This window comes from Erpetoichthys calabaricus, chromosome 1, assembly GCF_900747795.2.
Source record: "Erpetoichthys calabaricus chromosome 1, fErpCal1.3, whole genome shotgun sequence".
Classification (NCBI taxonomy): Eukaryota; Metazoa; Chordata; class Cladistia; order Polypteriformes; family Polypteridae; genus Erpetoichthys; species Erpetoichthys calabaricus.
In genome coordinates this window covers 109,970,403-109,995,475 of record NC_041394.2, presented here as the reverse complement: position 1 = coordinate 109,995,475, position 25,073 = coordinate 109,970,403, and the positions used below count along the sequence as shown (strand labels likewise).

Below are 25,073 nucleotides of genomic sequence, written 5' to 3'. Positions count from 1 at the left end.
CCTAGACATGTCTCTGTTAATGCTCTTCATTGCAAAGCCATTGAGATGGTCTTGTGACATTTTACCCCTCAAGTAATTTTTTTATGAGCTTCAGTTTTGAGAAGCTTCTTTCTGCAGAAGTTATAGTTATGGGAGTAGAGGCTGCAATTCTGAGGGCTAACCACATTTTTGGATGTATTTCATTTAAATTAGTTTCAGGAAAGAGAGAAAACCGTTCCAGTGTAGTCATGTTAGCTTTAGGAAAATCTGGGGGAACTTCCATTTCTCATACCAGTGCTTTCCCATCAAGGTCTGACTGGCCATTGTGTCATCACAAGGACTGGGGATCAACTGGCACTGTGCTTGTGTAGTGCTAAATGTGTCCCTGCGTAATGTCCCCCTGAGGTGTATGTATTGTTTAAAAATCCCTGGTGGTGTAGTGTCCACAGCGTCCCTACTGTATGTAGTGCCAGTACTCCTGCTTCCAAGACCTCCTCTCATCAGGTTCGCTTTCTCACCTTAGTACCCGCCAACCTTAAGGATCAAGGTGAGCAGGCAGCAGCAATGACAGGAGAAAGCTGCCTGGACTCAGTCACTCACTGGAGTCTGGAGTGCACCCAGTTTGGCCGTCATTCACCCTGCAGAACTGTACTCGGAGTTGAGGAGGGGACAGTTACCCAGCTGTGTGTCCGTCTGCCAGGCTGCGCATCACACAGGATGACCAGGGGGCGAGTCCTGGTCCTGGTAGCAGCTAACTGCTGAGGTTGAAGTGGCTCTTCCTGTCTGTCACGTGCATGCCACACAAGTAGCAAAGAGGCCAAACATCACACAAGATGCCTGGCACACTGCCTGCACAGAATGTGCTGTGCATAGTGCAGGCGCTGCTGAAGTGCACAACACAAACATTTCTTTGTTCTCTTGTCCGACCGAGACAAATTTTTCTAAACAAAAATAAAGATAAGAAGTTTTTCTGATGGGCATAGTAATGTGCCCTGACCACTAAAGGGTGACCCTTGACCTTTGCCTGGATGCCCAGAAACGGGCCTTCTTTTACATAATGATTCCTTATTGCCCTTTTCATTTCCTGATCAGCAGAGTTGTATGCATTTTTTAGGTGTATTACTTTACGACCAGTACTAATATACAAATTATATAGTACTATAATAATTAGCATCTTGGAACTGAGTTGTTTTCCATGTCACACCCAAACAAACCATGACCAAAATCTTCCAAAATGTCTTATATTGCCTACAGGTTTTCTGGCCGCCACTTCTCCTTAGTGTAGCTTGCTTTACTGCGGGCATCTGGATCCTTGGCTCAGATTTTATACTATATTGTTTCTTCTTTGCTACTGTAATACTTTTTTTGTTCACTACCATTCCTGTCCCTTCTACAGGAAAACCAAAATGCACTGAGCATTTGTTTCCAACATATATTCTGCACAAGTTAGTTTGTTACTATTGCTGTTTGTTTGTAAAGTTAAAAGCAGATTACTTAATCCAGGGTTCTTTTACTGCTTTCTTTGGAAGGCCAGATTACCAAATGTTAATTGCTGGGAGGGCAAAGTAGAAGTCTTATCTCCTAGCATTCATATGTGAACGAGATGAACAACACTAAATATAACACTGTGTATCACTGGGTGTTTATTGACATTGATATTGAATATTTATTATTTAAATTGATTTGAATTACACAGCCACAAAAAAATCTCACAAATTTACCTTGGAATGCCATTTAACAATTATCTGGACTATCAGGCCCTTGACACTATATTACTTTTTCTTAACATTTGTTGTAATTAAATTTTAAGAAAACAGAATATATCCACTGGACCACATGTTAAAAAACAAAATGTTCCCAATATCAGTTAACGCTCATTCTTTTTTTCTTTACTTTTATCTTGTTTTTGTATGGTGCACATTTAACAACCAGTACTATATTTGTTTTCTAATAACTAAAGTTGCACTTACTTGACTTTGCAAGAGCTTAGTTCCTATGCAAGTGTTTCCTTAGCAAGTGTTAAGTTCATATGAAATAGACATTGGGTGCTTAGGAAAACGAGTGTGCATTTTCATTGCATTCATATGTGAAAAGCTTCACTTGCCATGTGTACATCATAGAGAACATTGTTAGAAGAGAAACAGCCAAGCTTCTAGCTTTTGGGAACTGGACCTGGTTCAGTTCTACCCATAATTGTACACATCTCAAAGATCGAAGAGCCTGTTTCAATTCAGATGATTCTTGCATGTCTATCAGTTCTAGTTGCAGGAAATGTTTCTCGAGTGTCATAAGCACCCGTTTGGCTTTTGATGCAAATTTTCCTCCCACATCAGTCATAAATGCAAGACCTTAGTGGGAATGTTAAAGCTGTCAAAGCTCGCAGCAAAATTTACCCTTAACTTGCCTAATAATTCTGTCATTTTTACGGTAATTTTTGCAGATGCCGATTTATTTATGTTGGGAAATAAAAATGAAGTATTTTCCCTGTAGTTGAATCATTTGAAAACAAGTCCAGTTTCTTTTTAAATCCATTACGTTTTTTAACAAGATCTCTGACTTTTTTTGTCCTTTCCTTGCAAACCAAGATTAAGTCCACTTAAATGTTGGAAGATGTCATTCAGGAAGAACACTTCTGCTATGAACTTGTCTTCCAGCATTTTGCACATACAGTGCATCCGGAAAGTATTCACAGCGCATCACTTTTTACACATTTTGTTATGTTACAGCCTTATTCCAAAATGGATTCAATTCATTTTTTTCCTCAGAATTCTACACACAACACCCCATAATGACAACGTGAAAAAAGTTTGCTTGAGATTTTTGCAAATTTATTAAAAATAAAAAATTGAGAAAGCACATGTACATAAGTATTCACAGCCTTTGCCATGAAACTCAAAATTGAGCTCAGGTGCATCCTGTTTCCCCTGATCATCCTTGAGATGTTTCTGCAGCTTAATTGGAGTCCACCTGTGGTAAATTCAGTTGATTGGAAATGATTTGGAAAGGCACACACCTGTCTATATAAGGTCCCACATTTGACAGTTCATGTCAGAGCACAAACCAAGCATGAAGTCAAAGGAACTGTCTGTAGACCTCCGAGACAGGATTGTCTCGAGGCACAAATCTGGGGAAGGCAGAAAAAGTTCTGCTGCTTTGAAGGTCCCAATGAGCACAGTGGCCTCCATCATCCGTAAGTGGAAGAAGTTCGAAACCACCAGGACTCTTCCTAGAGCTGGCCGGCCATCTAAACTGAGCGATCAGGGGAGAAGGGCCTTAGTCAGGGAGGTGACCAAGAACCCGATGGTCACTCTGTCAGAGCTCCAGAGGTCCTCTGTGGAGAGAGGAGAACCTTCCAGAAGGACAACCATCTCTGCAGCAATCCACCAATTAGGCCTGTATGGTAGAGTGGCCAGACGGAAGCCACTCCTTAGTAAGAGGCACATGGCAGCCTGCCTGGAGTTTGCCAAAAGGCACCTGAAGGACTCTCAGACCATGAGAAAGATAATTCTCTGGTCTGATGAGACAAAGATTGAACTCTTTGGTGTGAATGCCAGGCGTCACGTTTGGAGGAAACCAGGCACCGCTCATCACCAGGCCAATACCATCCCTACAGTGAAGCATGGTGGTGGCAGCATCATGCTGTGGGGATGTTTTTCAGCGGCAGGGACTGGGAGACTAGTCAGGATAAAGGGAAAGATGACTGCAGCAATGTACAGAGACATCCTGGATGAAAACCTGCTCCAGAGCGCTCTTGACCTCAGACTGGGGCGACGGTTCATCTTTCAGCAGGACAACAGACTTGAATCCGATTGAACATCTCTGGAGAGATCTTAAAATGGCTGTGCACTGACGCTTCCCATCCAACCTGATGGAGCTTGAGAGGTGCTGCAAAGAGGAACGGGCGAAACTGGCCAAGGACAGGTGTACCAAGCTTGTGGCATCATATTCAAAAAGACTTGAGGCTGTAATTGCTGCCAAAGGTGCATCGACAAAGTATTGAGCAAAGGTTGTGAATACTTATCCATCCATCCATCCATTTTCCAACCCGCTGAATCCGAACACAGGGTCACAGGGGTCTGCTGGAGCCAATCCCAGCCAACACAGGGCACAAGGCAGGGACCAATCCCGGGCAGGGTGCCAACCCACTGCAGGTGAATACTTATGTACATGTGATTTCTCAAGTTTTTTTACTTTTAATAAATTTGCAAAAACCTCAAGTAAACTTTTTTCACGTTGTCATTATGGGGTGTTGTGTGTAGAATTCTGAGGAAAAAAATGAATTTAATCCATTTTGGAATAAGGCTGTATGTAACATAACAAAATGTGTAAAGAGTGATGCACTGTAAATGCCTCCCATTTTTTAAGATGACAGCTGCAGAGAAAAGCAACAATCTCTTGGTAAAGTTCACAAACCCGTTTAAGTGCATTGCCCTTACTTAACCACCTAACATTGTTATGCACAAGTAAATTATTGTGCTCAGTTGACATATCAGGCAGGAGTCATTGTAGACTCAAAGTTGCTCTAATGAAACTGATCATCAACATAACACTGTCCATTGTTTTGTTTTTGTTTTTTTTTTGAAACTCATCACTGAGTTTTGCACCCACAACACTTTGACGTATCAGGCAATGTGAAGATTTAATCTGTGGCACAGGTTTAGCCAGGCGAGCTGACAGACCCTGCACCCTTCGTGCCATCGAAGAAGCGCCATCTGTTACTAGCAGATTTACTTATTGCAAATCTAGTCCATTTTCATTAATAAATAAAACAATTTTATGAAAAATGATTTCCTCTGTCATCTGTCCCTCCAGTGGAATTAGACTAAGCAAGTTCTTGCGAAAGCACTCCTTATCAAAAGATCTCATGTACGGACATAGTTGTGCAATGTCACCACAACAGCTAGTGACACTACATTGGCCTTTTTTCAATCTCTCTAAAAGGGTTTTGAAAACATCCCTTGCTAGTACTTCAGCTCTTCTCATGGTTTTTGTATCAGGCGTTGGCATTTTCTGAATTAGGCTCTTCCTTATTTTGTTGTCCGTCACTCTTTGACAGTCGCTGAGTCAGTGAACGTTTTTTTTCTTTTTTCCGAGAGTTCTTGCTACACAGAGGGAGACCGATTTACCCTAATCCTGCTCAAAACATGATCAAACCAGGATAGCTTGTCTGCTTTCACAGCTCATTATTAGGATTTGCACTTTACGTCTATGAACATCTGAGCCTGCTGGAAAATTTGAGTCAAAGTTTGAGTGCTTTGTATTATAGTGCCTTCTTAAATTGTATTCCTTCGTGACAGCAACAGACTCATTTCAGAGCAGACATGCGGGTTTTGTTAAAACAGGCACAAATTGATATTTTTCACTCCAGTTATTATTAAGCAGTCTATTTTCATCATCAACGCTTCTTTTTTTTTTTTTTTAAAGGATGAGAAAGACATGTTGTTGGATGTAAAAGGAAGAATAGTGGAATCTCGGTACTTAGCGAAGCTCCAGAGTACCCACTTCAGGGGTCTTTAAATGTGATGTGACAGCAACAGAAGGAGTAAAGAGAACAAGCCATTTTCTCTTCGTGGAATTTGAAATCAGTGCATTGGTGCTCAGAAGCAAGTTAATCTCTGGTGATAAATGCATTTTAATGGGCCAGATCAATTTTTATATAGGCCGGTCATGCTGAAGAGCCCTTGTTGAATCCATATTAGAGCTCAGTAAAGTGTAGTTCCATAACAAACAAGTAAATTTCATCAGTTTGGTCTGCTTCGCTTGTTGCTTTAAAAGTTTTCTCCATTCCACCCCTCAGTGTCGCAGGAAAGCCCCATTTTCACACACACACTCTCATACCAGGCCAGTTCAGAAGAGCCAGTTAACCTAACAGCCATGTCCTTGGGATGTGGGAGGAAAACTCACACAGGCACAGGAGTGCATGCCAACTATACATTGGCAATGACCAGGATGGGTTTCAAAGATGTCATCTAATCATCTGCACTGCTTTAATCATGACAAGAGTTGTAGTGGTATCCGTCTGTCTTCCCCAACCCATTATATTTTTACATTTGACACGTCAGAAGCTTCTCATTTTGAATGTTTGCCAAACAATCAGATTGCTAGGACACCAAAGCCGGTTCTCCTCTTTCCCAGCAAAGCCAATAAAGATCAATATTATTATGTTTTATGCATTTCTGAAATCTTCAAATGGCGATAAAACCAAGTAATGTAAACTCCATTAAGTGCTTCATTTATTACACTCAATCAAACTGGGCTATATATATATGAAATATTTCTGTGCTGTGGCTGCATAATTTATGAATTGTGAAATGCTTTTGAAATGCAATTTCTGTATATCCATTAGATTTAAGGGAAATGTACTGTATGTATGCAAATGTACATTTTGTAAGGGGAAAATCACTCCCTGGCAGTGTGAAGGGGATAGAGGCACTTGGCAAGTCCATCCATTCCCCTGTGTAGGCTTTATGCCGCAATTAATCAGAAATGCACACATCCCTTCATTCCACGTGTGCCCAACATTCTTTTGGTTCTCCTAGACCTGAAGCTAAATAATCCTCTTTGAGAAGTTTTACTGACATAAAACTCAGAAAGCAAAGGTTCCTCAACTTACTGGCATCTAACTGGCTGCCTGAATCGGCTCTACTTCTTATCTCTCTTAGTCAGGTTTCTCTCTCGGGCTTCTGCTGCTTCCTCTCAACTTGTCTGACATGCCTTTTAAATCTGCATCTTGCCAGTCTGAAAGCATTTGTCCTTAAATAACTTCAATTGCTGTTGTGCCTCTGACATATGGCGATTTCCTGACTAATTATGGGCAGACCTAATCACAGTACCTGTGCTTAACAAGGATTTTTCTTAACCTACTCAAAGGACTATTGGATACCAAAAGCCCGTTCTGGCAGCATTAGACGCAGGGTAGAAACCAGACCTGAAGCACATTTGTGCATGCACTACAGTCAGCCATACTGGGACAATTTATAGAAGGTCATCATCATAATATGAACTTCCTTGAGGCGTCAGAGGAAAATGGGTTAGCACATCACAGAGTGACCAAGCTATGGGGCAACAACACTGACCATTGTGAGAACTTTCATTTGTTTATTTTCTGAGCCGACATATTGTAATACCTGTTTGTGCAGTGAGCCATCACATCCCGCCCTGGAAACACAGTCCATAACACTTGACCAGTTTAGAGTTCTAAGCACAACAGTAGTTACACTAGTCCATGTTTAATGACTTTCAGCATGACAATATAAAAGTACAGTGGAACCTCGGTTCACGAACGTCTCGGTATACGTACAACTCGGTTTACGACCAAAAAGTTCGCCAAACTTTTGCCTCGGTTCACGACCAAACACTCGGTTTACGAACAAGCCAGGTTCCCTTTCGGTTTGTTGATGTTCATTCTCTCCCTGTGCATTTCCTGTGCAGCGAGCGAGTGAGAGAGAGCGCGCGCACACACGCACACACACACACAGAGAGGCAGAGCAAGAGACAGAGGGCTGTACACACACACATAGGAACACGCGCGAGAGAGGCGTGTGTGCGCACACACAGGAGCGCTCTAGACAGACACACTGTGAGCTGCAAAGCTGATCGCACCCCCAGAGAATACAGACGCCCCTGGGAAAACCCCTAAGAAACATGGACAGACTACCTTCACATTCCTCCTTTCCCTTCTTGCCGGCTCTGTCGCGTAATATGCCTCTCGTGCGGTGCTCCGCCTTCTTAAAAAGCCTGCACGGGCTTCTTTCAGTTTGTTAAATTGGTTGCTTGCTTCTCCTTCTTTCTCTCTCAGACAATCTGTGCTCCTGGCGGAGCTGTCATCTCTGACTTGTCATGGAGCACGTTTAAACTGTTGAAAAGAGACAAATGTTTGTTTGCAGTGCTTTGAATAAAGTTCCTTTTTTTCTACAACCTCCTGTGTCTCTGTGCAAATCTGTGACCCAAGCGTGACAATACACACAGGCGCTCCAGGCTCGCAAAAGAGAGACGCACGCACACACAGGCGGGGGAGAGAGAGAGGCGCGCGCTAGAGAGACACACACAGGTGCTCCAGGCTCGCAAAAGAGAGACGCACGCACACACACACAGAGCGATTGAGGGACGCATAAGTTAGAGAAGGCTTGTTTTTGTTTTCAGTTATGTTTCCGGTGATCGGTTCGTAGCCTGCATTGTTGCAGTGTTACTTTTCTTGGTGGTTTATTAAATTACGGATTTTTCAAATGTTCCTTTTTTCCCCTGTGCTTAAAACTCATTAAAAAAAGTGTTTTTGGCGAGAGCGGTTCCTAGCACTATAGCGCGAACTATTGCAGTGTTAGTTTTCTCTGTTGTTAAAGGTTTTCTCAGTGTTATTCAATGTTTTTACATTTAGTTTACCATTACGCTGTGCATTCTATGGTATAATTAACTATATTTGTGCTTAAAAACTGAAAAAATGTATATATTTACATACAGTTTCTATGGTCTGGAACGGATTAATTGTATTTACATACAATCCTATGGAAGAAATTGCTTCGGTTCACGACCAACTCGGTTTACGACCAGAGTTGTGGAACGAATTATGGTCGTGAACCGAGGTTCCACTGTACTACATAACAGTGTTGTTTTACCTAAATATGTGACATCACGGTTAGTGTGTTCTTGTTTGACTGGATGGTAATGTGTATTGCATGCTCTCCCTAAGTCATTTCCTTTGACTTCTCCAGTTGTTCTCCCATATCCCCAAAGATGTGTTAATTAGGTCACTTTGTGAATCCAAAGTGGCCATTTCTGAGGACAGACTCTGTACAACAGCAACAACGTTTATTTCTATAGCACGTTTTCACACAAATGATGTAGCTCAAAGTGCATTACAAGATGAGGAAAGAAAAAATATACAAATAAAATTAGGCAATACTAATTAAAGAATAAAGTAAGGTCTAAAAAAAAAAAAAACAAACTCCAGAGGGCTGTAATGGACTGGCACACTGGGCAGGGCTGTTTCCCAGTTTGTACCCAGTGCTGCCTGGATAGGCTTTGGCTCCCTGTGAGCGTGAATTGGATTAAGGCATACTTTTTGCAAAGCTACAAAGACAATGAACAGGAGAGAAACAAACTGTTGTTGAGTAGCTAGCAAGGGCTCTGAAGCCAAAAGGTTCACACAATCCAAAAACAAACCCAACACACTAACCACAAATTAAAGTCAAAGTAAACACTCCCTAAAATCACTGGAATAACTCCACACACTGCAAGAATCACACAGTAATCCAGAATCTTAATCAGCGGGAGCGGCCTGCTGCTATCTTAAATAGTGTGCAATTGGTGATGCCATGCGTCTGCACGTCTGGTGGTCTTGGTACATTACTGTTGCTAACAACAACATGGTCACAGCTGACCAAAAATTCACTGAAAAGGTGGCAACTGTGTTTTAAAAATATTAACAAAATGGTGGTACAATAGATAGATAGATAGATAGATAGATAGATACTTTATTAATCCCAATGGGAAATTCACATTCTTCAGCAGCAGCATACTGATACAATAAATAATATTAAATTAAAGAATGATAATAATACAGGTGAAACATTATAATAATAATTATATATAATTATAATAACATTATAAAAAGTAATAGCTACAGTAAGTCCAAATGATATTATTCACAAAAACTAACCAAAGTATGCATAGTGAAATACCCCTAAATAATAACATGAATAGTATTTTACATTTTTGAGCAGAATTCCAAGAGGCTTATTCTTTTTTATTATCATAGTCAATTTATAAATGCTTTCCCAACATGATTGTTTCTTTATATCTGTCTCAGTTTTAGCATAAGACAATATCTTGTAAGATGGATGGAAGTAAAATAAATCTAAAATTAATCTTTTTTTTTTTTTTTTTTTTAACAAATTAACACCTTGACTGCTAAATACGAGTTATCTTGTAGCAGGCAATTTATAGATGGGCACCACCTACCAGTTCTCTTATAAAACATCTTCAGGGCTATACCCATGAATATGAGCATATTTGTGGGTAACACAAGTAAAATGAGGATAGTGGGAAATTATCTGAAATAAGAATGAAAAATCAGAGTGGCTTCACAGAACAAAATATTTCACTTTCAATTAGTATTTTCTTATTAGCCATATTTGGATAATATTTATTTTTCGCAAAAAATATACATATGCAGAGCCACAGGCACCTGAATATCTCTCAGTGTTTAGTGTCTCACCATTATTAAGTTCAAATGGAAACCGTGACATTTGTTTGCGATGAATGATGGAAGATCTAACTTGTTAGACCCACACAGACTGAACAGAACTTTCTGTCCTATGCACCAACTACAAGGCAACTCAAGTCAAATTTTGTTTTGTATAGATAACAAAATGCACAGATTGGCATTATGAACAGGTTTACCTATTTTCACTGTGGCAGTTGATGTGTTAAGGAAAATTATATTTATTTGCTTTGTGTCATTTACATGGATTCTCATGGATTGTTTCTTTACAGTTTTTTTACAGTATAATCATGCTTAATCTGTACAATGTATTTAGTTCCTCTCGTCTATCTCTGTTAAAATGTACATGTTGAGTTAGTGATTCCTCATAATCCCCCATGTCAGTGTGTGTGTGTATACAAGTGGACCCTGAACTCGATTGCTGTCCAGTGCTTCTAGAACAGGCCCTCACATGACTAGAAGTCGAGTAGTGCAACATCATCTTGTTGATGCTTATTTTTAAACTGCAACAGAAATGATTCACTCTGTTGTGAACACTCTAAAGATGAGTCATTCTGAATGCGAGTGTTTTCACTCAGGCAAGTTTGGATGGAACAGACTTCTAAACGGCATGTTCCTTTTGTGGACGCAGCAAGCTGAACCTGCTGTATTCAAATGTTAACACCTTTAAAAGTAAACCTGTGGTACATCAGCCCTATAGCAGTTCTAGAGTGATGCTTAAAGGAAGCTGTGTTTCTAACTAATGTGTCTTTGTTTTCCAGGATATTTTTAATGCAGTTATCAAGCAAAACCCTTTCCTGGTGTATCAGTTGCCCTGCTTCTGGAATGTGCAGTTATCTGACCACACTCGTTCTGAAAAGTGCTATAAGGATGTCTCGGACCTCAAGGTCAGCATCTTGTCAACTTTTCACCTTTGAGATTTTATTATTGTGGGTGTGTGTGTTTTGTCTGTCCTATTCTGTGCCAAGATGATTGGAAACATAAGATATGATTTAAAATGTTATATCAACCACTCTGTATTAGTTGATTTAAAATTACAGGATACTATTTTATCATGTGTTTTTAATATTAAATATTTCCAAAGTTAAATATATGGGTCATTATATATGGGTTCACCTGCACATATATTTAACTATTTAAGTAGCGGCAGCATTTTTTTTTTTGTGATTTTTAAAATCCTTTATTTGCTATATAAAATTTCTTGCATTAGGAATTTGTGATTTTTCGCATAGCACACCTTACTCCCCAGAGATATACACATTATTTATTCATTTATTTATTTTGTCAAAGTACCGTGTCAGCTATTTGAGAATTTACTTTTAAAATAGTGTCCTCATTAAATGCTAAATTCCCTTTATCACCATTCATTTGAAAAAGATATGCAAGAGCAGACATACTAAGAAAACCTGCAAGCAAAATTTTCAAGTGTAATGCTATTTTTCTTTTCTTTTGGGAAAAATGGATCAAAACCTGATTATCTGATAATAAAAATGTTTCCTCTCTTTAGTAGATGCAATATTTAATTTTTAAATTTTTTTTTTTTTTTTTTTGGTGAAAGGTTATTCACTGGAACTCTCCTAAAAAGCTCCGTGTTAAGAACAAACATGTGGAGTTCTTCCGAAACCTCTACTTGACGTTCCTGGAGTATGATGGGAACCTCCTGCGCCGTGAGCTCTTTGGATGCCCCAGCGAAGTTGACCTCAACAGTGAGAATGTGGGTAGTAGTCTCTACTGAAGTATGGAAATGCAACTTTAAGAGTGGTTGCCTATATACTTTAAAATAACAGTTACATAGTGAAAATTTTATCTCTGCCTCAACGATCAAATTCCATGAGGTTAAGTGAATTATAAGTAAACAGCAAGTTGGTTCATATTCTGAGATTCATGGAACGTGTACCATGTCCCTTATATTGGGTCAAGTTCTGGAGCTTAATGCCAAACTAGATTTAAAAAAAAAAATCAAAATAGGTGGCAGGACATTAGTGCAGCACCTAAGGGAAAGTGAAAGATAAAAAATAAAAAAGTATTTATATTGTTTTAAAATCAATTTGATGGTTCTTGTTATTTATTACGAGCCATGTTACCTGTAGAAGACTGGTAATATCAAATAAATTTGAATGTATTCAGTCTTTTGACTTACATTTACCTTCAGTGCCTTTCCTCCTCATAAGTCTCACGTTTGCTTCCTCTTTTAATTACGTCAACAAAGCCAAACTGACCAATCAGATTGCTTGTAGGGACCAGACACACACACACAGACCTTATCATTTTATTATATAGTAGTTTGTTTTATGTTCATAAACCAATGTGTAATTTTGTCAAGAAAGTCTTGTTGTAGGAAGAAAAGAATAACTAGTCAACATGATACAATTGCTTATTTTCTCAAAATTGAAAACCACTTGGTATTGTTGTGCTGCGTGCAAGTCAATTAAAATGAAAGGAAAAGGAATTAATTAGCAGCAAAAACAGGTCACTAATTAAGAAAAACGTTAGAATGAAAGCCTGCAGCCACTGGGGCTCTCCAGGACTGGAGTTTGAGACCACTGACATACTCTAATTACACTCGGTTTGTTTGCGCTTATTACGTAGCCCATTCCTGATCTGATCCTGTTTATTACAGCAGTAGTGCTACTGGCTCGCTGTAAGGCTTCGTGTCCCGCATCCTCCCTGTGTGGTAGCGCTTTGAGTAGTGAGAAAAGCGCTATATAAATATAATGAATTATTATTATTATTATTGCAGCTTTTCTGATTGGTCACCCTTCATGGAAGAAAAACATTTTACAATATACTAGCATTGAAGATTGCTTTCTGTGGTGCTTGTTAGGTTGCTTACCCCATCACATCTAAATTACGTTTTCGCACAGTTAGAATGCTGCATATATTCACAAAGGACAAAATAATTTACCGGTGTTACATTTATGTGATAAATCTTTTTGTGACCAGCTGCATTACCATCCCTTCAAGAATTTTTTTCACCAGTGGACACATGTCCAGTGTAGGTGAACGTCTACATTATATAAGTTTTTGGTTGTTTTAGTGTGCAAAATGTGAAAACGCTAGTGTAGACAGATTTTTTCATTTAAAACACCCCAATTTAAATGAAAACAGTGTGGACATAGCTTTTTTTATTGTTGGTTGTGTATTGATTAGCCAGTGGCGTTCAGCTTTCTCAGGTCTGTATGTTGTACTGCAGAAGATTTTAGAAGATATATGTTACGGCCAAAACCCGAAATTGGCCAAAGCGGGAAATGTCCGGCCAAATCGGGAAATGGCCAATGTCACTGTAAATTGACCGGCCAATGTCCGATCTTTTCCTCGATTTCGGGATTTGGCCAGCCAGTTTGCGAAATGACATGGGGCGATCGGCCAAAGTCGGAAGGAAAAAGGCATGAGCAGCGATTTGTTGCGCACTTAGTAGTGCAATTGCGTTGAGTGTAGCCTTGGCGGCTCATGTTCAGAAAGCGGACGCCACTTGGTTGTTTCACAATAATTAAGATCAGGTATATAAGTAGATTTCACATTTCTGTTATCATTTTAGCAATAAAATAGTGACTTAACATCAGGGACCTATTTTATTGACCTTAAGGTTAGTGTTTGGGCGAGGGGAAGGCCGTCTCAAGTGGCGTCCGCTTTGCTGAACAAGACCCGCCTTGAGCAGATTCTCGTGCAAAATGGAAAACTCACTTCTGAATCTGCATCTGAAAATTTTTAAGCATCTTCGCACCTTGAGCAGACAGTCTTACATCAGCACATCGGATTTTGACCAGGGAGTTCTCGCCACTTCGCGAAATGGCTGGCCAAAGTAGCATATATGCTGGTCATTTCTAGTACTTCGGACTTTGGCCACACCTCGCGGCCAAAATGGGAAATGGCCGGTCAATTCGGGAACTGGCTGAACTTCGGGTTTTGGCCGTAACATATACAAGATTGTAACACTGTAGAAAAACGGCAGAGGACTCTAATCCTACTTTTGTAGGGCTTAAATGGGTAAGAGTGGGATAATATAGATCTGATTATGAAAGGAAAAGCAGCAAACTATTGACTGTGGCTGTAAAAGTTAATATGGAGCCTATGAGGAGTGTGGTATCAGTTTTGATAGAATGCAGAAAGTATTTTGTAGTATCACATGAATCATGACCATAGAAGATATAAACAAAGCATATATTTTTAAAATTCCAGGACTCTGATCACTTCTTTGCTACTTTTTGTTGGAGAAAAACATTAATGTTCATGGCATCATATTTAATAATCAAAGTATTTTATGTATTATGAACTTGGAAGTGTGCTCATAAGCCATCTCCTAACCCAAATGATGAAACGGGAGGGTGCATAAGTAACGCAACTGGTTTTATTAAAAAGGAAAGAAGTAATTATAATCAGGAAGCAACACAGAAGAACAATCAAGGGGAAAGTAATAAAAGCCTAAGTTAAGTTCTCTGGTTAAGTTCCAGCCCCTGTCGAAAATGTGAGGGGCCGGTCTAGTTACAACACAATATGTTCTCACTCTCCTTATTTGTCATCCAAAGTAAACACTCTTCTTCTCTACACTCTGCCTTTCTTCCATCAGTTGAGCCCTTATCCAACTCTACCTCCCAAGCCCAAGGTCTGTTGTTTGTTGACTTGAAGGGGTTTTCAGCCTGCCCATTACTGCTTTCAGTTCCACCTCGAGTGTTTATGTCAGGAGTTGTGTATGACTTATACAGGCCCTATGGCCCTTGACAATGAGCTTCACTTAGCATTTAAAGGTCCAGCACTATCCTAGATAAACCCTGGTGAGCCCTAGACAGGCTGTCCTGAGGCACCCACCACACTGTAATTCTGCTTCACTCTGCCATCATCCTGTTCAGAGGACTCCAGATATTTTAATAGACCTTCCACTACTGCCCCATATTATTTACTTTATGGCTTTGTAAAGCCCTTGCTCAAACAGCACTGCCAGGTGTGTAGTTTGTATTTAATTCACTGCACCATAAACAGTTTCACGTAAGAAACACATTCATTTTCTTTGGCCAGATGAGTATGTATAATCAATAAATAAATAAAAAATCCCCTGCCAAAAGACAGCTGAGCCTGGCTTATGAAAAGTGAATAAATACAAGTGCATTTTGAAGTTGTAGCTAATTTTCCTTATAGTGTTATTGTTATTTTCATATTCAGTATGCAGAATAACCTGTGGACACAGCTTTAGTGGTTCTTTTTCTTGTTTTAAGTTCTGAACTTTTGCAGAGGTGGATAACTTTTTGAAATACCATCATTCATCTCCTTTTGACTTTTTGTCTTCCATTCAAATGTTAAATGTCCTGATAGCCAAGACTTGCGTAAATTATTGCCCATATTGCAGATATCCTAAAATTGCACAGTGAATGACTTCCAGTATATCAGTTTTTAAGTTATTGTTGCTGGGGAACAAGACAGGAATCATTTTTATTGATGTAACCCAAGATGATGTACTGTACTGAGCCCTCTGACCAGCAATCTTGGCTATTGTGTAAGCTAATTGCTTCCGATAACACCGTCTTACTCTCCTTACAAAAAATGTCATCTTTCTGGCTGATCGGGAAATTGGTGGTATAATTTTTACGTAGTAAGTTATATGGGCACATCCAACCTTTGCTGGGCACATTTTCTTCACAAGTTGCTTATTGTGCATTTGCTATTAAGCAGCCTAAGACCTTGTGCCCTTTCACAGATTTATTTATCACTGCAGTTTTAAACTCTGAGCTTCTAGAAGGTGAAATGAATTTGTTTTGGTCTTGGGCCAGCTCTTCATTATGGAAGCTCATGAAAAGGTACCCTTGAGATGACTCACTCCTGAGCTAAATAACAAGTGTGACAGAGGTCGTTGATGTTATAAAAGAAACTCTAGCGTCTAGTATATGATAATAAATGAAATGACATGTCAAGTCTCAAACTGAACCAAAGAGATTATACACCACCCACTGGTAATATATCACTTGTTATTTTGTCGTAGGTTTGGCAGGGTCTCTTGTGTAGTTATTTTTGTATGCTAATTTCCTATACAGAGGCCTATTTCTTTGTACACTGATGTTCTTTAATGTATTCATGGCTTCTGCAAAAGTTGCTAGAGAATTCACAGCATTACAGAGTTTTCTGACTTCTGTAGCACTCCTTGATATTGTTAGTTTTTGAAGGAGTAAAGCATTTCTCCCTTGTGACGCAATATTGCAAAGTGAGGGCTAGGTTATAATGCTTTAGAAATAGGCTACCTTTGCCTTATTGTACAGAACGTGACATAAATATGTCAAAAAGAATAAAACAACAGAGAAAAGTAGTAGTTTATTTTAGCCTCTGTGATAACCATTACCAGTTTAGACTAAGATGTAGGCCTAACCACCTAAAAAAACAAACATTTGCCAAAGTATTAGTATAGTGGTCTTTTCATTTTGAAGACTGCACAGGTAACACATTTATTGGATCACAGAAATGTGTGCCACGTAATACTTTATAGAAACAATGGTTTTTCTCCATCTAGATTTTAATGGCTTTTCTTCTACAACTGCTTGAGCAGTACTTCATTAATTTTGGAATCAATAAGGCTGTGTTCACCCTTGAACTGTAGTCAACACTGTCTTTGTCAACTCCAGGACCGCAAATAGTCTAGACAGGGTGTAAAGGGGAATCCCCTTTTAAATATGATCAATTATCATTTATTTGTTTATTTCAGAAAATTGTTGTTCGTCTTCTGTAGCTGAGATCAAAGAAGGCAAGGATGTGGCAGAAATGCTTGTGGTTCCTTTCATCTTAATTATGATGTGATGCACAGAAAAATGTAATTTTAGGTTTTGTAATTATATATAGGTGCATTTTAGTATATATTAATATATATGTAATGTATTTTTTAATATATTATAAAGTAACTGCAGCTTAAAGTAGTAGCATTAAGCGTGAGCTGAGCACCTCAGTGATTTGTAGGCTCGTTCAGTGGAGAGCACACTAATGGGGCAGGCAGATTTTAGGTGACTGGCTGAGTAAAGCATTTTGTGTTTTTGCTTAGACCTTTTGTTTTCTGGTTTAATCTTGCAGTAGTGAATGTGATACAAATGTGTCCTTTATTTGAACTTGAAAAACTAGATACTAGATGGTTTTTGGTGTGTCACATAATGTGGAAAAATTGGAATCCAGTTCCATGAACATTAGAAAAGTTTTGACAAGAACAGGCCATTCACTCCCACAAAGCTTACCAGTCCTGTCCACCTAACTTCTCAAAAACAGCAGCAAGTTGAGTTGTGAAAGTTCCTAAAATCCTACTCTCCACCACACTACTTGGTAACTTATTCCATGTGTCTACAGTTCTCTGTGCGAAGGACGTTTAGGTTAATTTACCCTTAACAAGTTTCCAACTGTGCCCCTTGCGTTCTTGTTGAACTCATTTTAAAGTAACTGCCTGGGTCCACCCTACTAACTCCTTTCATGATTTTAAACACTTCAATCACGTCTCATCTTAATCTCTATTTGCTTAAACTGACATGGCTCAGCTCTTTTTTATCTTTCCTCATTACTCATGCCCTGTTGCCTCAGAATCAGCCTAATTCCTCTACTCTGGACTTTTTCTAGTGCTGATATGTCCTTTTTTATAGCCTGGAGATCAAAACTGTACCCAATATTCCAGGTGAGGCCTCACAGTGTGTTTTAAAGCTTGAGCATAACCTCCCTTGATTTGTACTCTACACATAGTGCTATATAACCTAACATTCTTCTGAGTGACTTCTGAACACTGTCTGGAAGTTGACAGAGTCAAGTCCGCTACTCCTTCTCTTAAGGTGTACTTTCTATTTTCACCCCTTCTCTTGTGCTTGTGAATTCAAACCTAACATTTTTACTTCCTACATGTAATACTTTACATTTACTGACATTAAATTTTATCTGCCACAAATCTGTCCAAGCCTGTATGCTGTTCATGTCCCTCTGTAATGATTTGACCGATTCCAGATTATCTGTCAATCCACCTATCTTGGTAAAAATGGTTTAAGTAGTTTGATGAGTGTGGCAGTGCAAAGGGACAGCTTTGAGGATGCTCTGTTCTAGCCTTTGACTTATTGATAACAAAATGTTCATCACACAGGAAGTATACTTGCTTAAAAACATAGGCACCATGATTGCTTCCAAGCCAATATCAATTTCTAGCAATACTAATATGATGATTATAGTTTGCTTCCCTCTTATTTACATTCTGGCATTGCAGTGAGCTGGAACTGACTTTGGAAGGGGCATCATTCAGTTGCAAGACACTCATCAGCACTCCCATTTAGCCAATTTGGAGTTGCCAGTAACTTAAAAGTATCTCTTTATGACATGAAAGCAAATCATACTTCTTGTGCAAAGCTTACATGGACACAAAAATAATACATAAACTCCACATAGACGTAACTAAACTGAGAATCCAGTCTCTGGAGCTGTGGAACTGCAGTGCCATGATGTACTTTTTGGTTTATGCTGGAGCACTAGAAATGCAGTAAAGAAACATCCATCCATCCATTTTCCAACCTGCTGAATCCAAACACAGGGTCACGGGGGGTCTGCTGGAGCCAATCCCAGCCAACACAGGGCGCAAGGCAGGGAACCAATCCCGGGCAGGGCGCCAGCCCACCACACTGTTCAGAAACAGTGAAGATCAAATGTTCACATTTAAATGGTGCACTTCTCTAGAAAGGATTGAATTCACACGTTATAACTTGAAGGAAAATCAAAAAAGTATTGATAAATAAATAGCTCTAAAACGGCATGCGCCTTTAGCCAAAATCCACGCTTGGGAGTAGTTGACCTTAACAGGCATAAGCGCATTTAAATAGATTAGCTGTACAAAAAGCTAAGCTTGATGTTTTGATTTTTCTTTTTTTTTTTAATAAAAAGAAAAACATCAAGTGTGTTACCACAATCATCTGACTAAACTTTTCTTTTTCTTTCCCACAGCTTCAAAAGAAGCTTTCTGAACTGGATGAGGATGACCCCTGCTATGAATTCCGCAGAGAACGGTTCACTGTTCATCGCACTCACTTGTATTTCTTGCATTATGAATACGAACCTTCTGCTGACAATACTGATGTCACCCTTGTGGCTCAGCTCTCTATGGACAGGTATTGTCTATCTGAACATCCATTACTCTGCTTATCACAAAATCTGAAACACTTTTTGTTTGCTTTAAAAACATTGCATGCAAAGGCACAAATAAGCAGCTCTGATTGCCAAGAGATGCCATACAGTGTAAACTGCAGTTCTCTAAAACCAGTGCTACTTACCCCAGCTCTCCAGCTTTCTCAAGGTTTTACATTTAAGCATTTTCATGAAGCTCATTTGATGAAGATGGTCTCTTGTACTATAATTTGTGATAAACCATTACCCAAATGACCTCTCTGAACATCATAATGCCTAATGTCTGTAGGTAGAAGGTGCTCACCAAGTCAGGTGATTTCCAGAAAGATACAGTGGATCTTTAGGACAGACAGTGCATAAGTGCATGGCTGAAAGTACTGACACCAAAGCCTATAATTACTATGGATATGTACAGAGATGATGCTGGGAGAGTGTTTAAAATGTGCTTCAGTCTAGTAATTGTCAACAAAATGTTCCTGGATTACAACAAGCTGAAATCATGTAGCAAATCTAGGGCTGGGGGTAGGGACGCCTGCCACCACGAAACAAATTTTATCGGATGCAAGTGTTGTTTCTTTTTTGGTGGAAGGCAATGACTTTTAAGTAGTATAATAGAGGGTGGGTGGACTGATGGGGTAGCCCTCTGGTGCAGTGGTTAGTGTGACTACCACACAGTTCTGTCAGACAGGGTTCACATTCCATACACCCTGTCCAGGCTTGCTTTTGCAGACAGAGCAATCAATTGGTGAAGGAAAAGGAGTGCAAGTCTCGAGGTTGCCAGTACATTTGTCACTTCTGGCTCACAGTGTGGCCCTGTTTAAATCAGGTACATAGACGAATTGATCATTTATTTGTCTCCAAGGAGAATTTTAGACATAACAGAAGCTCAAGAAAAATCTAAAATTATAACAGGCAACCCTACAAACACAAACACAAGAACTTCTGGCTTGGATAATAATAAATTGAGCTATTGTTGTCTCATAAAAAGATCGTAGTGTGGAGTAAGATGGTCAGATCTGCCCCATGGGTGCTACAGGTTTACATTTAAAGGCATTTAACATTTAAATAAGGATGCTTCATCTTGTTATATTCATGAATTGAACATAATGTACAATGTTAGAAGTCTATTGTTTCTTTCAATTTTCCCTGGTTGTAGTCACTGCTGTTCCAGGGTTGAAATGATTTAACGTTAAGAGTGCTGGTTACAGAGTGAATCATTTGTTTTGCTGAATCCCCATTTGCAGAGGGAGGAATACAAATATTAATAAGGATGATGTACCTTATCTCCCTAGGCTGTAACTAGAATGAATTCTGGCAGCTATCACTTCAATGTCTAGATAACACATTTTAATTGTAATTTGCTCACTTTAATATCATTGCTTATTAACACAGATGTTAAGTCCTCATTTTGCTTTTATTTCTACTTCATCTGATCATAGCAGATGAAATCCATCCAACATTAAAACAGCTTCTGGATTAAGACATTTCAGCAGTTCTCCACATTACACAAAATTTCACTGTACCTTGACTCACCACAACATGTGACAGTTCTTCCATCATTTTTGAAGGCAATTGAACATTCCTCCTTATATGGAAGCAGAGCGGGCCAGTTCAGAATGCCTGCCACCTTACTTTTATTCTTGCTCTTGTTTTTCATCCACTCCATTTATGATTGAGCTGCTCCTTTGGCGATAGTGATCACACAGCTACCTGCTGACTATGACAATATTTAAAATACCCGACCTTACATTTCTCAGCTAACATTTCTGTCTTCCAACTGAAAGAGGGCACTGTGGCGGATGTTTGCCGAATGGCAGACCAACCACAAGCGTTACCTGGTAGGTAACCACCCACACAATTCAGGTCATCGAGACTCAGTCTGCGAATGCAATGAATATATGTATGTGTGTGTGTGTGTATATATATATATATGTATATGTATATGTATATATGTGTGTGTGTATATGTATGTATATATATGTGTGTGTGTATATGTATGTATATATATATGTATGTATATATATATATATATATATATATATATGTATATATATATATATATATATATATATATATATATGTATATTTACAATTTTTTGGTGTGTGAATGCAAGTAATCTCAAGTAAGTTCTTTTCATTCAATGCACCTTAGAATTGTGTTCAGTATAGAAGAGTACAATATAAATGTGTTCAATTTAAGTGTTTCTTTTGTAAAAAGTATGATGTAGTAATTAAGCCACTGAATGTTAAACCACAGGGTAGTCAGTTCAGTTTCACTGTGGCATCCTAAGCATGCTATGTAATGTTTGTGGTCCAAATGTATAAAATGTACATAAAATATGATGTATGCCAATCTTGTATGTCACCTCATTTAAACATGTCAGCTAAATATACTGTACAATAATAATTCTCACCTTGAAACTGTCAAAGAGGGCTTCAGCTCCAGTGATCCTGAACTGAGCAGGCTTAGAAAATGAATGGATGGTTTATAAGAAGAAAACTGAATATAGTTAAGTTGAAGACTGACTGGGATGGCTCCTGCTTTGGTTCTCATTGAATTGGATTACATAGATGAATGAATAGATTTGATATGAAATTCTGAATATTGTTCATAGGGGAGAATTTTAATAAAACATTTAGCTTGTATTGTTGATACTTAATATTCATGGACATACTTAACAGTGAAAAGATCAAATACTATCCATCCGTCCCTCCATTTTCTGAACCCACTTTTACCAGTACAGGATGACGTGTAGCCAGAGTCTCTCCTGGTGGCCTCACACACACACTTCTGCTCAGCCAGTTTAAAGATATCAAATCATTTAGATCTTTGGTATGGCAAGAATCCTCAAGTTGAGTTACAACAGCAGGAATGAAGTCCAGGTCTCCCATTAAACCCTTCGCCATTGTGCTGGCTTGTTTTACTTTTTACGGTTTTGTGTAAATGAAAAGAGGAAAAAAGCTCTAGTCTCTCATCTGATAGATCTAGTTTCTGGAATTGACACATCTAATAAAGTCTGTGTTTGCTTGTAAATGATTGAAAAGACATAAATATCACTATTTATAGAGATCACATTTTGTAGAGTTTCCATTCATGGACTCCTTCACCAGATATCTAAAGTTCTCTTCTATCCAGAATTTAGAGACCCTGTTAAATTGCCAAGACTACTGCTGCTTTTTACAGATAAAAGATCTCCTGGTGTTCCTGCAAAGAAGTCGTCACTCCCCCATTTTTTGTGTATTTAATCACTACTTACCACTTGTAAATAAAGATGACATGGGGGGGAGGTTTGTTTTGGTGGATGTTGATTTTCTTTTTTTTTTAAACAATGTACCACCAAGGTCCACTCCAGTGTTTTCCACAATGCTCTGACACTGCATTGGCAGTCTAGATTTGACAATTACTGAATCTTTAATTTTACATTTCACCATAACAATAACACATTTTAAGATTTTTATTAAATTTTTTGGGTCCTTTGTTAGGCTGCAGATGCTGGAAGCCATTTGCAAGCACTGGGAAGGTCCAATCAGCTTGGCACTCTACCTGTCTGATGCAGAAGCCCAGCAGTTCCTGCGATATGCGCAGGGTTCAGAAGTCCTGATGGGCAGACGGAATGTGGGCTACCACATTGTGTACAAGGAGGGCCAGTTCTACCCTGTGAATCTACTCCGCAATGTGGCCATGAAGCACGTCAACACTCCATACATGTTCCTCTCAGACATCGACTTTCTGCCTATGTATGGCTTGTATGAGTACCTCAGGTAAGATGACTCTTTCTTGAATGTGATACTTTAATTATTTAAAGAAATCAAAACATCAGACTGTCTGTGTTATAGTGTATTGAGAACCCTTCACTTTTTGCAAGCTTTATTGTTTTATATGTTTAATTTTAAATGGATAAAATTGCCATTTTTGCCCATCAATCTACACTCAATAACTCATATTGATAAAATGAAAACATGTTTTCAGAAGAGTTTGCATATTTATTGAAAAAGAAAGAAATGAAATGTCGCATGGATATACTGTAAGTGTTCAGACCCTTTGCTGTGGCACTCTAAATTGTGGTCAGGTGCATCGTTTCCTATTGTTATTGTAAATTGTGGTGAGGCACAGGGATAAAACCATTTTGAAGCATTGAGTGTTTCCAGGAGGGCAGTGGCCTCAATAATTGTGAAATGGAAGAAGTTTGGAACCACCAGGTAGAATTGGCCATCCAGCCAAATCGACTAACTTCGCAATGGGGGCCTTTGTCTTGGAGTAGACCAAGAGTCTAACAGTCACTATAACAGAGATTCAGAAGTCCTCTGGTAAGATGTTAGAATCCTGTGGAAAACTACGACCATCTTATCTGCACTCCATTGATCATGCCTTTATGATAGAATGGCTAAATCCCACTTGTAGTTTGACAAACTGCTTTTAAATGTCTCTGACAGCATGAGGAAAAAGATCCTCTGGTATAAAAAGTCAAGAATTAAACTCTTGGCACAGAACTTCAAGCATTATGTCTAGCAAAAACCAGGAACTGCTCAGCATCTATATAATAACATGCCTATGGTAAAGCATGGTAGCAGCATCATGCCATGGGGTGCATCTCAGCGGCAGGGTCAGAGAGACTGGTCAGAACTGAGAGAAGGATGAATGCAGCCAAATACAGAAAGGGCTTTGAACAAAACCTGCTCCTGAGTGCATGTGACCTCAGACTGGGGTGACCATTCACCTTCCAGCATGACAGTGACCCAAAGCATACTGCCAAGTCAATGCAGGAGTGGCTTCAGGACAAGTCTCTGGCTCATTGAGTGTCCCAGCCAAAACTCAAACTTCAACCCTATAGAGCATCTGTGGAGAGGTTTGAAGAGGACAGTTTATAGACACCATTCAGTCTAACAGAGCTTAACAGCAACTGCCAGAAAGAGTGGGGTAAACTTCCCAAATCCAGGTGTGCAAAGCTGTAATTGCTTCAAAAGGGGCTTCTTACAAAATACTAAATTAAGGCTCTGAATGAGATATTTCAGTTTTTGATTTTTAATAAAATCAATTCCTATTATGGGTTATACAGGGTAGATTGATCGTCAAAAATGGCAAATGTATCCATTTAAAATTAAATGTACAACAGAATAAAGTATGGAGAGAGTGAAGGGGCCTCAATACTGTCTAAATCCACTATATCTAGGAAGCAGGCTATGTAATGTAGTGACAGAAGCGTTAGACTTTAAACTACAAGATGGCTGAATCATTTTCTGTTTCTGTCTCATTGTCTTACCCTGACATCCATTTAAAAAAAAAATTGTAAAGAGTTGTAATGTATTATGATAAAAGTATAAACCACACTTACAACCATAATTTTTCATAGCAAGCATTTTAATAGGAATTAAAAAGATCTATGATAAGAAACTAGTTAAATATGAGGAAAGACACAATATTGCATTACCATGTCGGGCAAAATGAGCTTTGCAAAGATACGTTTCTCATGGGATTCTAATAAGACATTGTGAGCGCTGAAGTCGAAATCAACAACGGGAGTCTAAAACTAATTTTAATAAAAACAATTTCTTTATTCTTTTATTCTTGGTGAGAAAAAAACTGTGACACTGCCCTGGTGGAGAATGCGGGCAGACTCCTCTAAAAGCAAAAAGTTCTCACTTTTATTACCTAGCTTGTTCATTAGCCAAAGAGAGAACAGAAAAAAACATAACAGTTCATTTTGAGGTCATGCATAGATTAGGGGACATCTTAATTTATGACATAGGAGTACAGAAAAACAAA

General features: G+C 38.9%; 1 protein-coding gene across 1 annotated transcript in view; it reads left to right on the top strand.

The window, feature by feature from the left end:
* Positions 1-25,073, top strand: part of large1 (LARGE xylosyl- and glucuronyltransferase 1) — a 518,602-nt gene that overhangs the window by 476,919 nt on the left and 16,610 nt on the right. Inside the window, exons 9-12 of the mRNA XM_051928585.1 lie at positions 10,960-11,085; positions 11,757-11,912; positions 19,130-19,293; positions 22,793-23,071. Coding sequence (XP_051784545.1) covers positions 10,960-11,085; positions 11,757-11,912; positions 19,130-19,293; positions 22,793-23,071 — 725 coding nt within the window. The remainder of the gene's footprint in view (positions 1-10,959; positions 11,086-11,756; positions 11,913-19,129; positions 19,294-22,792; positions 23,072-25,073) is intronic.